The 14032-nt window shown below is 39.5% G+C and overlaps 1 protein-coding gene across 10 annotated transcripts in view; it reads left to right on the top strand.

The window, feature by feature from the left end:
* Nucleotides 1-14032, top strand: part of SYNE2 (spectrin repeat containing nuclear envelope protein 2) — a 214116-nt gene that overhangs the window by 81867 nt on the left and 118217 nt on the right. For 9 of the 10 annotated variants that reach the window (XM_081830388.1, XM_081830393.1, XM_081830394.1 and 6 more), the window contains 6 exons: nt 13-278; nt 2621-2789; nt 5082-5237; nt 7791-7931; nt 9771-9953; nt 10721-10858. In XM_081830388.1, coding sequence (XP_081686514.1) covers nt 13-278; nt 2621-2789; nt 5082-5237; nt 7791-7931; nt 9771-9953; nt 10721-10858 — 1053 coding nt within the window. The remainder of the gene's footprint in view (nt 1-12; nt 279-2620; nt 2790-5081; nt 5238-7790; nt 7932-9770; nt 9954-10720; nt 10859-14032) is intronic. The other variant, XM_081830390.1, reaches the window with a different exon arrangement.

The following is a 14032-nucleotide window of genomic DNA, read 5'->3' as shown; positions in this document are numbered from 1 at the left end:
TTGTTGAATTAGATTGAACGGGAAGCAATTATTTTAGATAATCTTCAAGAGGATCTCCCTGAAATTTCAAAAACAAAAGAGGCGGCTGCTACAGAAGAGCTTTGTGAGCTGCAAGACTCTTTATGCCGTTACCAAGAAAATGTGGAGAAGCAGCAGCTGTTACTGACCTTACTTCTTCAGCGCATGAGAAGTATCCAGAATGCTCCCCAAAGCTTAGAGGCTATAAAGACGATTCCAGCATTTCAAGAGATTATATCGATGCAGGAACGATGCAACAAGTAAGACTTATGAAAAACTGTTTAGGAAACGTGCCTGACAATTCAGGCTTAAAATTTAGAAAATACTGGATTTTGAAAATATAAAAATATAGCATAAAGACAAATGATATGATAGATTTGGGTTAACGCAGAAAAGTATAAAAAGGGTTGGAATGGTACATACCCTGTGGAAGACAGTATGGAGGTTCCTCACAAGATTAAAAATAGAAATACCATATGCTCCAAGAATCCCACTATTGGGTATTTGCCCAGGGAAAATGAAAACGTTACCTCGAAAGATACATGCACCCCTATGTTTATCGCAGTATTATTTACAGTAGTCAAGACATGGAAGCAACCAAAGTGTCCATCAATAGACAAAAGGATAAGGAAAATATGGTATATGTACCCAATGAAATACTACACAGCCATAGAAAAGGATAAGATCATGCCACTTGAGACCAACATGAATGGACCTAGAGGGTATTATACTAAGTGAAATAAGTCAATCTGAGAAAGACAAATACCATATGACTTCACTCATAAACTGGATCTAAAAAAAAAAAGAATAAACAAACAGAATAAACAAAGCAGAACTGGAAGGGAGGGAGGGAGGTGGATGGGCAAAATGGGTGAAGGGGAGTGGGAGATACAGGCCTTTAGTTACGGACTAAGTCGGAATAAAAAGCAGATCATAAGGAATACAGTCAATTTAATAGCGATGTAATGGGACAGATAGTGGCTATGCTTGTGGTGAGTATAGAATAATGTATAAACCTGTCCAATCACTACATTGTACACCAGAAACAAATGTAGCGTTGTGTGTCAACTATACTCAAGAAAAGCGGGGGTGGGGGATGGAAGAGATTAATAACAATAAAAACAAGCATATGTTCTCCATCCTGGTATCATTGAGGATGAATATCCTTTGAATTTTTTTCTTAATGTTTGCTGTTTTTCTATTCTAGTAATATATATTCACTATAGGAAGTTTAGGGAATGTGGAAAATTATAAAGATTAATATAAACCCCCCTTTAATTTTACCATTCAACAATAATCACTGCCAATCACTCATCTTTTTTCCTATGATTGTATTTTTTTTTTAAAGATTTTATTTATTTAATCGACAGAGAGAGATAGTGAGAGAGGTAACACAAGCAGGGAGAGGGAGTGGGAGAGGGAGAAGCAGGCTTCCCACTGAGCAGGGAGCCTGATGCGGGGCTCGATCCCAGGACCCTGGGATCATGACCCGAGCCGAAGGCAGTTGCTTAACCAACTGAGCCACCCAGGTGCCCCCATGATTGTATTTTTAAACAAATTATGATCATAATACTATACTGTTTTGTTGTCTGCTAAATGATTTATCAGCATATCATGTTACCTATGCCATTAAATGTTCCTTAAAACATAACTATGTAATATTTCACATGTGAATATGCCATAATTTATTTAACCAAAGCCCTAATATAGAACTTTTAAATTATACATAATTTTTTTTTTTTACTTTTGTAAAAACACTGTAGTGAATATTCTTATGCTAGAATCTCTGTCTGCGTCTGTGATTAATTCTTCAAGAAAGACGCCAAGAAGTAGAATGATTGGGTCAAAGGATATAATGTATTTACGGCTAGATATACTTACCAAATAACTCTCAGGAAAGATTGTACCCTCTTAAACTTCTCCACTAATAAGGTGGCTACATCCACAGCAAATGGGGTCGGTTGAGATAAAAAGGCGAATGGGGTCATCTATCCCCAAAAGCCCACCCGTGACTCCATTCTCACCTCTAGGTCATATTCAGTTGAACTTGAGGATCACATGGAGAAAGTAGGATGGAGAGAGCAATTGGAATGTAAAGTGTGAAAAGAGGATTTTTTTTTTATTCTTATGTTAATCCTCATACATTACATCATTAGTTTTAGATGTAGTGTTCCATGATTCATTGTTTGTGCCTAACACCCTGTGCTCCATGCAGAATGTGCCCTCCTCAATACCCACCACCAGGCTAACCCATCCTCCCACCCTCCTCCCCTCTAGAACCCTCAGTTTGTTTTTCAGAGTCCATCGTCTCTCATGGTTCGTCTACCCCTCCGATTTCCCCCGCTTCATTCTTGCCCTCCTGCTACCTTCTTCTTCTTCTTGAAAAGAGGATATTTTGAGATGGAAGTTTAGAGAGGTTTTTGATTGAGTGATAGAATTTGGTATATGTTTGTGTATGTAGTAAATAAATCATTGAAAACTGGTACTTTTTGCTCAGGAAAAAATATCTTTTGTGAATTATGCAGACATTGTGTTAATTGTTGAAATAAAACTATCTCACAAGAGAGCAGGATAGAGACACTATTTTGATGTTGTATGTTAGGCTTTTTCAGAAAGCTCAAGAAAATAAGGAATTGTTGGAGAATGAAATCCAAGAAAGACATTCTTTCACAAAAGAAATAATTACTTTGAAGAATTTATTTCAACAGACTGCAACTTCTTTTCAAAATATGGAATTACAAGACCACCCAGAAAAGGCAGAACAGTTTGAGGTAAGTGAGGAATGAAGTGAGGAACCAGTGAATGTGGCCGACAAAGGTCTGCAGTCTTGAATCCAAAGTCCTTGGGGCAGAGGTAACTTTGTGACTAGAGTGGAGGGAGTGGTCCAGGAGAGAGGAAAGCACATGCAAAGGCCCTGTGGCATGGTATGGGCCAAGCCATAAGAGATCACTGTGGCTAGAGTGCAGAGAATAAAGTTGAGAGCAGGGAGGTAGGCCAGGCTGGACCCAGCAGTCCTTTTTCAGTGGCTTTTCAGGTGTGTTTGGTGAACAGGGGCCCCAGAGCATTATTGAGTAGGGTGTTAAGACTACTGACTTTAGTAGGATGTATGATTTATCTCTGATAGGGGTGCAACTGTTTTTACTCCCAACACTTCTGACACCAAATGTGTGGGGGTTTTCCCCCAAGTCTCTCGAAGCCAACTAGGTGTCCTACAATTCAGTTCAACAGTAACACTAACTAGCAGGAGTTAGCACAGACCACACAGATTAAGGGCTCACTCCCGCAAGACCACCCTCATTTCAGAAGCCAGTCACAAGTCCTGGGCCTCCTGTAATTCTGACTGACTCGCTATCGATCAGGGGTTCCCATGACCCCCTCCTCAGGTTTAATAATTTACTAGAACGGCTTATAGAAGTCAGGAAAGCACTTTACTATTACTGGTAAAGGATACAACTGGGAATCAGCCAATAAAAGAGATGCATGGAGCAAGGTAAGTGGGTAGTCCAGGTCCTCTCTGGGTGTACCACTCTCCCAGCACCAACTCCAGATTCTCCATACCTCACTGATCAGGGGTTTTTATGGTAGTTCCATTATGGAGGCATGATTGGTTAAATCATTGGCCGTTGATAATTAACTCAACTTCAGCGCTTCGCCCCACCCTAGAGGTTGGGAATTGGGGCTGAAAGTTCCAACCCTCTAATCACATGATTGGTTCCTCTGGCAACCAGGCCCCATCCTGAATCTCTCTAGAGGCGCCCCAAGAGTTATTCATTAGCATAAACTCAGGTGTGGTTGAAAAGGGCTTGTTATAACAAAAGACACTCCTCTTACTCCTATCCAGGAAATTCCAAGGGTCTTAGAAGCTGTTCAGGAGCCAGGGATGACAACCAAATATATCTCTTAAATCGCACTATCACAAGGGCTGTGCACATCCTCCTGTGTTATTTGGGACCTCATTTTTTAAGAATGATTCCGGCCCAATGGTAACAAGCAAAATCGGCAATTGGAAGTTTACTCCCGAGTCACGCGCTGTTGTTAATCAGAGCTCAGTGTTGATAGAGGGAACTTACTCTCCCTCACCATGGGGAAGTTATCTGTGTGTAGCTCTGAATGAAGACCTATACTCTGACTAGGTCTAGATAAAACAGGATGGCACTGTACTTCAAACTCCACCTTTGTCTGCATGGCATTGTTCTCTAACTTTCCATCTCTAGATTTGTTTTCGCTGAGGGTTAAGAAAAAGAAAACAGTGGCACATCATGGAGTCATTCAAATTGTAATCATTCTTCAGTGCGGTGACTCAACCCATTAGCACGAATAATGCTACTGAACAGCTACTGTAAAAACAAAACAAACCCCAAAAAACCACAGTAAAGTCAAGAAGTATTTTTCCACTTGATCTTTGGGAAACTTTCCCAAACAAATGAGTTTCTCCTTTATAATTAGTGCAGGAGAACGTAGATCAGATTTTGTTTCTAGGCCACAGCCAATAGACTATTTGTTCAGGTTTCTTTTATCTCCTAAAACCCACATTCTTTGCAGGGAACTGGAACCCTCCCTTTTGAAAGAAGTCGGCTCTGCTGGGCTGTCTAATTACATGAAAGCAGACACTTGCGCTTCGAGCCTAGGGCTTTTAGTGGCCTTGAATCATTGTGATGATAATGTAGGAAGAAGCAGAAATGGCAACAAGTTAATAACAACAACAACAACAACAAAACTTCTTTGAAACTTTTTTGCTACTTGGAGCTTTTTAGATCAAGACTTGCAACAGAGATAGTTAAATCCTAGAGGTACTTTAGAAGCAGGAGATGTTGTAATGTCTTTTGAGGACAATGGTTTGACACTATGAAGAGGTATCAAGTTTAATTCTTACACACTAGGAAGCATCATCTGACCAAACTGAGTATCTCTCGGGCCTTAATCGGCTTGTATCAGTAGTGAGGCTTTGTCATGCAAAGTGTGCTCATTTAAATCATAAGGATGTGCTGGAAGGCTGCTTTCACTTTTAGAGTTAAACTTTTTCCCCTTTCTGTGCCTATTTGAAACTCTCTTGATGATTTTAGGAGCTTCAAAGCATTTTTAAGAAAGGGAAGCTAACTTTTGAGAATATTATGGAAAAACTACGAATCAAGTATTCTGAAATGTACACCCTAGTCCCTGCAGAGATTGACTCCCAGGTGGAAGAATGCAGAAAAGCTTTAGAAGACATAGATGAGAAGGTAATAATCCTTTGTATTAGTGTTATTATTTATGAGTTGAAGGTATAAAGAAAAGATCATGTAATGTCACATTTTCATTTGCCCTGATTTCAGCTATGACTGTTTTTAGAGTTTAGATAAGTGATAATTTTGTGTATTGAATATGGAGGTAAAATTGCTCTAAATAAGTGACAGATAACAGAATTAGATAATGTGTTTATTTTTAGTTGTCAAGATGCTTAGCTTTTCTTCTCTTGCATTTAAAAGCAGAATTACAGATTAGCTTTTACTTGGCTTTTTTTTTTTTTAACTGGAGAATCACTTTAAAATATTGGACATGAATAATACTTTGCTTTAAAACTTACTGCCTGTGAATGTTTTGAAATTGCAACCAAGGACAGTAAGAATATAAATTTCACAACTCAGTAGGAATAGCATTTAACACACACTATCTTTTTGATGGTGGCAACGCAGTTCTCACAGAACATACCTGAGCAAATCTTTTTCCCCGAATGGATGAATCTGAAGATTGGAAGAAAGAGTGGGAAATGTTTCATAGTACTGGAGACCCAGGAGTTTAGCAAGACAAATTTATTGGATTATAGAAAGGCAGCTTACATCCAACGGAACAAAATTCTATTTGGTCCAGAAGGACTTTTGTATTGCTTTCAGGGATCATTTCTATAGTTTGTATTGCTTTTTGAAATCTGGGGTACCTCTAACTTAATGCAATAGATTTTAAATGCAAACAAACATACAAAAAATTGTATTTCAAACTCAGTTAACTTCTTTGACAGATTTCTTAGGAAAATCTGACCCATGAAAAAACATGTAGGCTCCTAATATATATTTCTAAGAAATTTTGTTGATTTAACACACAAAAACTGTTATGAGGTGCTTTCTCAAGAATCATGCACTATTGATTTTAAGACAATACTAAAGGTTTTGAGAGCAGCTAAATTTGTTTCCATGAATACTTCATGTGAAAATCGCTAACAAAGGGAATAATCAAAATCAATTTTAAATTTAGGGGTTGAAAGTTTCAGTGGTAACTTGTATGTTTGTAACAAATAGCAACTGATTTTTATTGTTAGATGTATCTGGAGGATCCAGGCAGACTCAGAACCATTTGGTGTAATTCGGAGGGCTGCTTACTTTTCCTAAATCATGGTCTCTCCTAATGTACCTAAATTATATGCTCTTCTGCCAAGAGAATAACTGCCCCAAGGATCAGAAAACTTCACTTTGTAGTAATTTGTTACATAGCAATAAAAAGCTGTTACAGCAATTTAAAAACTAACATAGGATTAATTTTTTTTTTCCTAAAAATCTCGACTGCGTTATGGTCTGTGGAATAAAAACATTTTATAAAAGTATCAACATCCTGAAATGTGAAAAAGAGCCTGGGATTCCAGAGTCTGGTGACTCAGGGCTTTTCAGGACAAGTTCAACTGCTGCCTTGATTCGTGACCTTAAGCGAGTCAATTAGCCTGTGTTTAGTTTCTGCATCTGTGTACTATCTGCACTGAAAGGTTTTAGTCTTTTTTTTTTTTTAATTTATTTATTCATAAGAGAGAGAGAGAGGGGCAGAGGGAGAAGCAGGCTCCCCGCTGAGCAGGGAGCCCGATGCGGGACTCGATCCCAGGATCCTGGGATCATGACCTGAGCCGAAGGCAGACGCTTAACCATCTGAGCCACCCAGGCGCCCCTGAAAGGTTTTAGTCTTAATGGTTATACGGATATATCGTTTTTAAAAGGGTTAAAGGATTATACACAAGCATAAAGTATTATTTGGTTATTTAGTAGCTGCTGGGAGAAAGCCTTATCAACATAGCCTTAAAAAAAAAAAAAAAACCAAGAACAAGAACTAATCAGGTATTTGAAAAATGACATAGTCAACATTCATCTGTTATCATTCCTAGCCCAAGTTATTTTCTTAAAAAATCATTCAGATAAAAAAATTACACTGTTTAGCAGCTAGATTTCTGATTGCTGTGAAAACATAATACTAGAAACATTCACACAGAGAAAAACTAAGCTTTGTGCATCCTCAAGGAAGAGCGAGTTTTAGGTTATTTCACCCAAATGAATATTACGGTGGGGATTAGATTTTTTTAAGTCAGCTTGAGAATAAGTTAGGTTTTATTGAAAACAGTGCTGTGCAGGGGTCTTTCTCATAAAATGAGAGACTGTATAATGAACGCTTATCCCCCTTGAATTTTTTCATATCATTTGCTCCATTGGGGTATGTCTCAGACAGTACACTCATAGTTTGAGTGTACTCCACACAGATCTGTAGTACATACTGTGGATTACGTTCAACAAATTTTTGTTTGTTGATTTTATTTTCCTTTTTTTTAGATTGGATTTAAAAGGTCAGGTCAGCACAGGCACCATTTCCTAGTCTGCTAATCTACTCTCTCATTAACGTATTAGCTAGTAGGGTTTGGGATGTTCCCCCTAGCCTATAAATAAAATTGCCTAACAGTGTGACTATCCATTTTTCCACCTGAACACTGGCTAGAGTATTGAAGACATCTGTGAGCCAAATATGTCTTTCTTTCATTGTAACAGATTAGTAATGAAGTTTTGAAAAGTTCACCCTCATATACAATGAGTAGGAAAATAGAGGAAATTAACAATGGGCTTCACAATGTTGAAAAGATGCTGCAGCAGAAAAGCAAAAATATTGAGAAAGCTCAAGAAATTCAAAAGGTAACACCCTCCTTTAATTTCCCTCTGCATTTGGTGTTCCTCCTGTTCCTCAGTCCTCAGGGTGTGCTCTATGGGATGAATCCAAAGCACAGAGATCCTAATCCAGATCCACAGGGTCCCCCTTACTGAGTGTCCCCTGCAGAAGCTTGGTGGAGGAAGTTGCATTTAAGAACTGTTCTCAGTTGTTGGTTTTTTTGGGGGGAGGGGGAGGGGCAGAGAGAGAGGGTGGGGGAAACTCCCAAGCAGGCTCCATGCCCAGCACAGAACCTCACAACCCTGAGATCATGACCTGAGCCGAAACCAAGTGTCGGACACTTAACTGACTGAGCCATCCAGGCTCCCCAAGAACTGTTCTCAGTTTTTCCATGGTGGGAATATGCCTGAACCCCTGAGAGCCTGCAGTTGTGAACCAACCTTTTCACAAGTAAAGGAGAGTAATGACCTTATCCTGGGAAGACTGATATAAAAAATATTATATATAAATATCAAATATAAAAAACAAAGCTAACATGTTTCTATGTTTGAGCATTTCTTGGAGTCTTTGTTTTCTAAGGTGGATTATTAACATGGGGAATATAATACAGAACATTTCTGAAACGTATTTGATTAAAAAATATATTTCAATAGGATTTGAATAGAATTAACAGCTTTTCTTTAGACTACAAGGAGAAACAGGAAAATAGAAATTCCAAATTTATTTTCCTTGTAAAATATCTTAGGAAATCAAGTGTTAGGTAAAACTGTATATAAGCATGATTTTCTACCGTTAACTCCCTAGTAAACTTCAGCATGTGGAAAGCATTCTTACTCTAATCTAAATTTTAAGGAAGTATTTTATATGAATGGAGACTTTTAAAAATAGGTTAGAATATGCCTCACCATTGGACAAAATCTTGATTCTTTTTTTTTTTTTAAGATTTTATTTATTTGACAGAGAGAGACAGTGAGAGAAGGAACACAAGCAGGGGGAGTGGGAGAGGGAGAAGCAGGCGTCCCACAGAGCAGGGAGCCCGATGCGGGGCTTGATCCCAGGACCCTGGGATCATGACCCGAGCCGAAGGCAGACGCTTAACGACTGAGCCACCCAGGCGCCCCTTGATTCTTAATAAGTAGAGGAACCTAAAGTACATTTTTCCTATTTCTAAAAATTTGGTTCTTAAGCAAATATTAAATAAGAATTAAATATTTTACCTTTGAGAGTTTCTCTGACCATGCAAGTCCAGGTTTGAATCCAATCTACTGGATTCTTGAAGCCAAAAGCAGTCACTAAATTTTTTCCCACTGCATTAATCCTAGGTCAAAACTTTTTGTTAGTTTTATTTTTATACTTTTTTTTTTTTAAAGTAGGTTCCATGCCCAATGTGGAGCCCAATGCAGGCTTGAACTCAAGACCCTGAGATCAAGACCTGAGCTAAAACCAACTGAGCCACCCACACACCCCTATTTTTACACTTAATGAAATTGTTTTCTAGATTAAATACACACACACACACACACATATATATGGTCTAAAAAGGTTCGGGTATAACATAATGTTACCTCATCACTCTTGAAAGAGTAGGGTTATATTGACCTTGTTTGGTGTCATTTGTCTCTGGAAATGTCCAGGTCTCTCTGCACTCTTGCAGCTAATTCTGTACCTGAAACGAATACAGTTAGACTAAGAGACCTCAGAAAAGGTGTTTTTCAATTTAGGTCACAAGTGGTTTCTGGGCATAAGTGAAATAGCGTGCCTGTGATGTTTTAGTAGCATTCACAAGTGCAAATATGGTGCAAAAGCTAGGAATTAACACGAGTCAGGGCCTCTGCATTCAAAGTGACTATGATTTTCTTCTCCAGAAAATGTGGGACGAGCTAGACCTCTGGCATTCCAAGCTAAATGAGCTGGATTCTGAAGTGCAGGACATTGTTGAACAGGATCCAGGTCAGGCTCAAGAATGGATGGATAACTTGATGATTCCTTTCCAGCAGTATCAGCAAGTCTCACAGAGAGCGGAATCTAGAACCTCACAGTTAAATAAGGTATGAGAGTAACACGTGATAACTACCCTTAGCTTGCGGTATTGAGAAGGCTTTGAAACAAAATGAAAGTAGATATTCAGAGACAGCCAGTTTCTCTTCAATTGCCAGTTTAAGGTACTGAAGCTAGAGCCACACGACAGGTTCAGGTGGGCACCGGGAGGATAGATTTAACAGCTGACACCAGCAGGAAGTCTGCCTGGACAGGCGGAAGCAAGTGTCCAGAAGCCAGACTGCTGCAAGAGTCCCGCTGAGCATTGGGCTTCCCAGTAGGTCATGGGCATTTCCGACAGGCAATCTCAAGAATTCCTGAGGGGAGCCAGCCACAAGAAAGAATGTCATTCAGGAACAAGACACTGTCTCCCACCTTTCCAAGTAGGGGTCGTGGTGGGTGAGTTGTACATGTGATCTAGCAAGAACGAGGCAGGAGCCTAGGCCCAGACAAACTGGGATATTAGAGGAAAAGGCCCCGTATGGGAGGACAAAACTCAAATCCAGTTTTGAGAATGAAGCATAAAATGGGAACCAGACGAGTTGCAAGGCTACCTGGGAACTGTTACTGAGACCCATAGCATTAGGGTAGAACTTCTTAAGTCCTTTCCATGTATGGTCAGGATTATTTGTCTTAAAAGTTAGAAAGGTCAAAACCTGGAGGGTGTGGGCGAGTCCCCCCAGGCACGGCCTGATTAGCAGTAACAAATTCTTCATTCAAGACTCCTTTGACTCAAGGAGAAGGTGTCAGACTCTTTGCTACGGCCTCTCTTTCACAGGCCACAATTAAGATGGAGGAATATCACGACCTTTTGAGGAGTACTGAGGCTTGGATAGAAAATACTGGCCGTTTGCTGGCCAATCCTGCTGACTATGATTCTTCAAAGGCGCTGAGTCAGCACGCCAGCACCCTTCAGGTGAGTGTTCTTTCTGCGTTCCCTGAGGGTCCTAGAATCTACATAATGGTTCGTGGTCTAGCTGACTATCGTGGTGCTTTTTTCCCCTTCTTTCCCGAAAAACAACCTTATCTTCAACCATGCCAGATGGTAGAAGGAAGCTTGGAAGAGTGGCAGGCTCTAGACAGAAATTTTGGAGACAGGATCTAGTTCTTTCTGTCCTGACTCTTTGGGTAATTTACTGTTTTCCTCCGTGGGCCTCAGTTTCCCCTATCTGTGAAGAAAGAATGTTGCAGTGATTGGTGTTGATGGTTTTGGTCAACAGAATTCTAAGATGGCTCCCAATATTGCTGTCCGCTGATGTACACAACTGTGTAACCCCGTCCTGCTAAGTGCAGGCAGGGATAGGAGAGTACGTGATGAATTAGCCACTCTATTAATTAGGTTACAGTATATGGCTAAGGTAATGGGTTAGTCACTCCCTTGAATAAATGATTAATCATGGCTATATGATTATAAGACTCCCTGAGAGCACACTGGAGAGTTCTCCAGCTGGCTTGATGAAGTAAGCTGCGATATTAGGGGAGGTCCATGGGGCTAGGACCCTTGGGCAGCCTTTAGAAGCCGAGAGTGACCCCCACCCCCCAGTCAGTAGCCAGCAGGAAAAGTGAGATCTCAGCCCTACAACTGAATTCTCCCAACAACCTAAGTGAACTTGGAAGAGAAACCTGTGCTCCAGATGGCACCTTGATCTCAGCCTGTGATAGCCTTTGATAGCCAAGGACCCTCCTAAGCTATGCGTGTACTCGAGTCATGGAAACTAGGAGATCATACATTTATTTTATTTTAAGCCACGAAGTTTGTGGCAATTAGTTACACAGCATTAGAAAACTAATCCATAGTTCCTTCCAGTTACAGCATGCTGTGATTCCAAACATTCTGTCATTTTGGTGCCCGATGGCTCCATGCTAGCTTACAAAGACCAAACAAATGAGGGTATTTTCTTACCTGGGGCCATGACTAAAAGAGATCTTGCAGATGCCAAGTATTGGCTTAAGTTTTACTGTGAAGGCGTATTTCCTTCTCTCATATTATTCAACCACAAGAAAGAATCTCTTAGGAAAAGGTTTATTCTATCACAATTTTTAGAATAATCAGACCTCAACGTTGATCCAGCTCCTTTTTATATCTTTAGACTAGTACAATATATTCCCAAGGGAACAGCTGACTTCATACCTCCCTGATGTTTGAGATTTGTTGGCCCCTTTTGCCCTGTGATTGCCTTGTGGTAACTGTTACAAAGATGCCGTCTTTCAGCCACTTGTTTCTTTCTTCCCCTTGCCTGTGATTTCTGCCCCCACCTCTCGGGCTGGCTTTCCATGTCCCCATAGCATGTCCTCTTTTATTTTAAGTTGCCTGTATTTTTTATGTCTGTTGAATTTTTTAATTGGGCTGTTTGTCTTTTTATTATTGAATTGTAAATGTTATTTATAAAATATTCTAAAAACCAACCCTTTATCAGATATATGATTTACAAATACTCTCCTGGTCTGTGGCTTGCCTTTTCATTCTCACTCTTGTCTTTCAGAGAGCAAATGTTAGGTATTTGATGGAGTTCAATTTATCAATATTTTGCTTTTATGGCTTAGCCTTTTGTGTTGTATCTAAGGAGTCTTTACCTAACCCAGGGTCACAAGGGTCTCCTCCTGTCTTTTCTTCTAGAAATTTTACAGTTTTAACTCTTAGATCAATTTCAAGTTTGTTTTTGAATATGGTATGAAGGTTCATTTTTTTCTATGGGTTCTGAGTGTTCCAGCACCATTTGTTGAAAAGACTCACCATTGAATTACTTTGGTGCCTTATTTAAAATCAACTGCCTTGGGGCGCCTGGGTGGCTCAGTCCCTAAGCGTCTGCCTTTGGCTTGGGTCATGATCCCAGGGTCCTGGGATTGAGCCTCACATCAGGCTCCCTGCTCGGTGGGGAACCTGCTTCTCCCTCTCCCACTTCCCCTGCTTGTGTTCCTTCTCTCGCTGTGTTTTTCTCTGTCAAATAAATAAATAAAATCTTAAAAACATAAAAAAAATAAAAAATAGGGCGCCTGGGTGGTTCAGTTGGTTAAGCGACTGCCTTCGGCTTGATCCTGGAGTCCCCGGATCGAGTCCCATATCAGGCTCCTTGCTCAGCAGGGGGTCTGCTTCTCCCTCTGACCCTCCCTCCTCTCATGTGCTCTCTCTCTCTCATTCTCTCTCTCAAATAAATAAATAAAATCTTTAAAAATAAATAAATAAAATTAAATAAATAAATAAAATCAACTACCTTGTTGAAAATCAATGTGGGTCTAATTCTAGGCTTTCTCTTCTGTTCTTCTGATCTGTGTGTCCTTTCACTGATGTGACACAGTCTGGATTGCTATAGCTTTATAGTAAGTCTTGAAACCAGGTCCCATGAATTCTACAACTAGTCCTTTTTCAAATTTGTTTTGGCTAATCTGGGTCTTTTGCAGTTCCATATGCGTTTCGGAATCAGTTTGTCAATAGACACAGGCCTATTGGAATTTTGAGTGGATTGCATTAAATGTGTTGATCAATTTGGCGAGAATTGACATCTTAACCATATTGACTATTCCAGTCCAGGAACATGATGTATCTTTTTATTTTGGTCTTTTTTAATTTCTCTCGGCAGTGTTTCATAATCTTCAGTGTACAGGTCTTACACATAAATTGTTGAATTTATCCCTAAGTATTTTGTTTATAATGCTATTATAAATAGTATTATTGGTAAAAAAGCATCGGTTTTAAGGTTTGTTTTCCATAAAGTTTTCTTCTTCTAGTATCTTGAATAAGGACAATATAAATTCTGAATAACCTTATAAGTTTTAGAGACTTACGACTAGAATTCTAATTGAATTAAGCAGATGTTCTTTCTCATACCGTATTATGTTTTATGGAATTACCTGAAGACTACATGAGCAGGTTGAACATTTCCAGTTGGTGGCTGAGATATTTTGAAATGTTAAGTTTGAAAGTTAATACATTCTAATTGTTAAAAGAAAAAGAAAGAAATTATAAGGACGAATGTCTAAGAAATTATAAAAATGGAGGTTTTTCACTTTCATTTGGTTTTATCAGGTAGAGTCCCTTTGGTGCCAAGTTATTCGGGTCAGCTCGAGCCGTAGGGATGTCTCAGGGCGATCA

This window comes from Leptonychotes weddellii, chromosome 9 (genome assembly GCF_054177405.1).
Source record: "Leptonychotes weddellii isolate Sample4059 chromosome 9, ASM5417740v2, whole genome shotgun sequence".
Taxonomy (NCBI): domain Eukaryota; kingdom Metazoa; phylum Chordata; class Mammalia; order Carnivora; family Phocidae; genus Leptonychotes; species Leptonychotes weddellii.
This window is presented reverse-complemented; position numbering and strand designations above follow the sequence as displayed.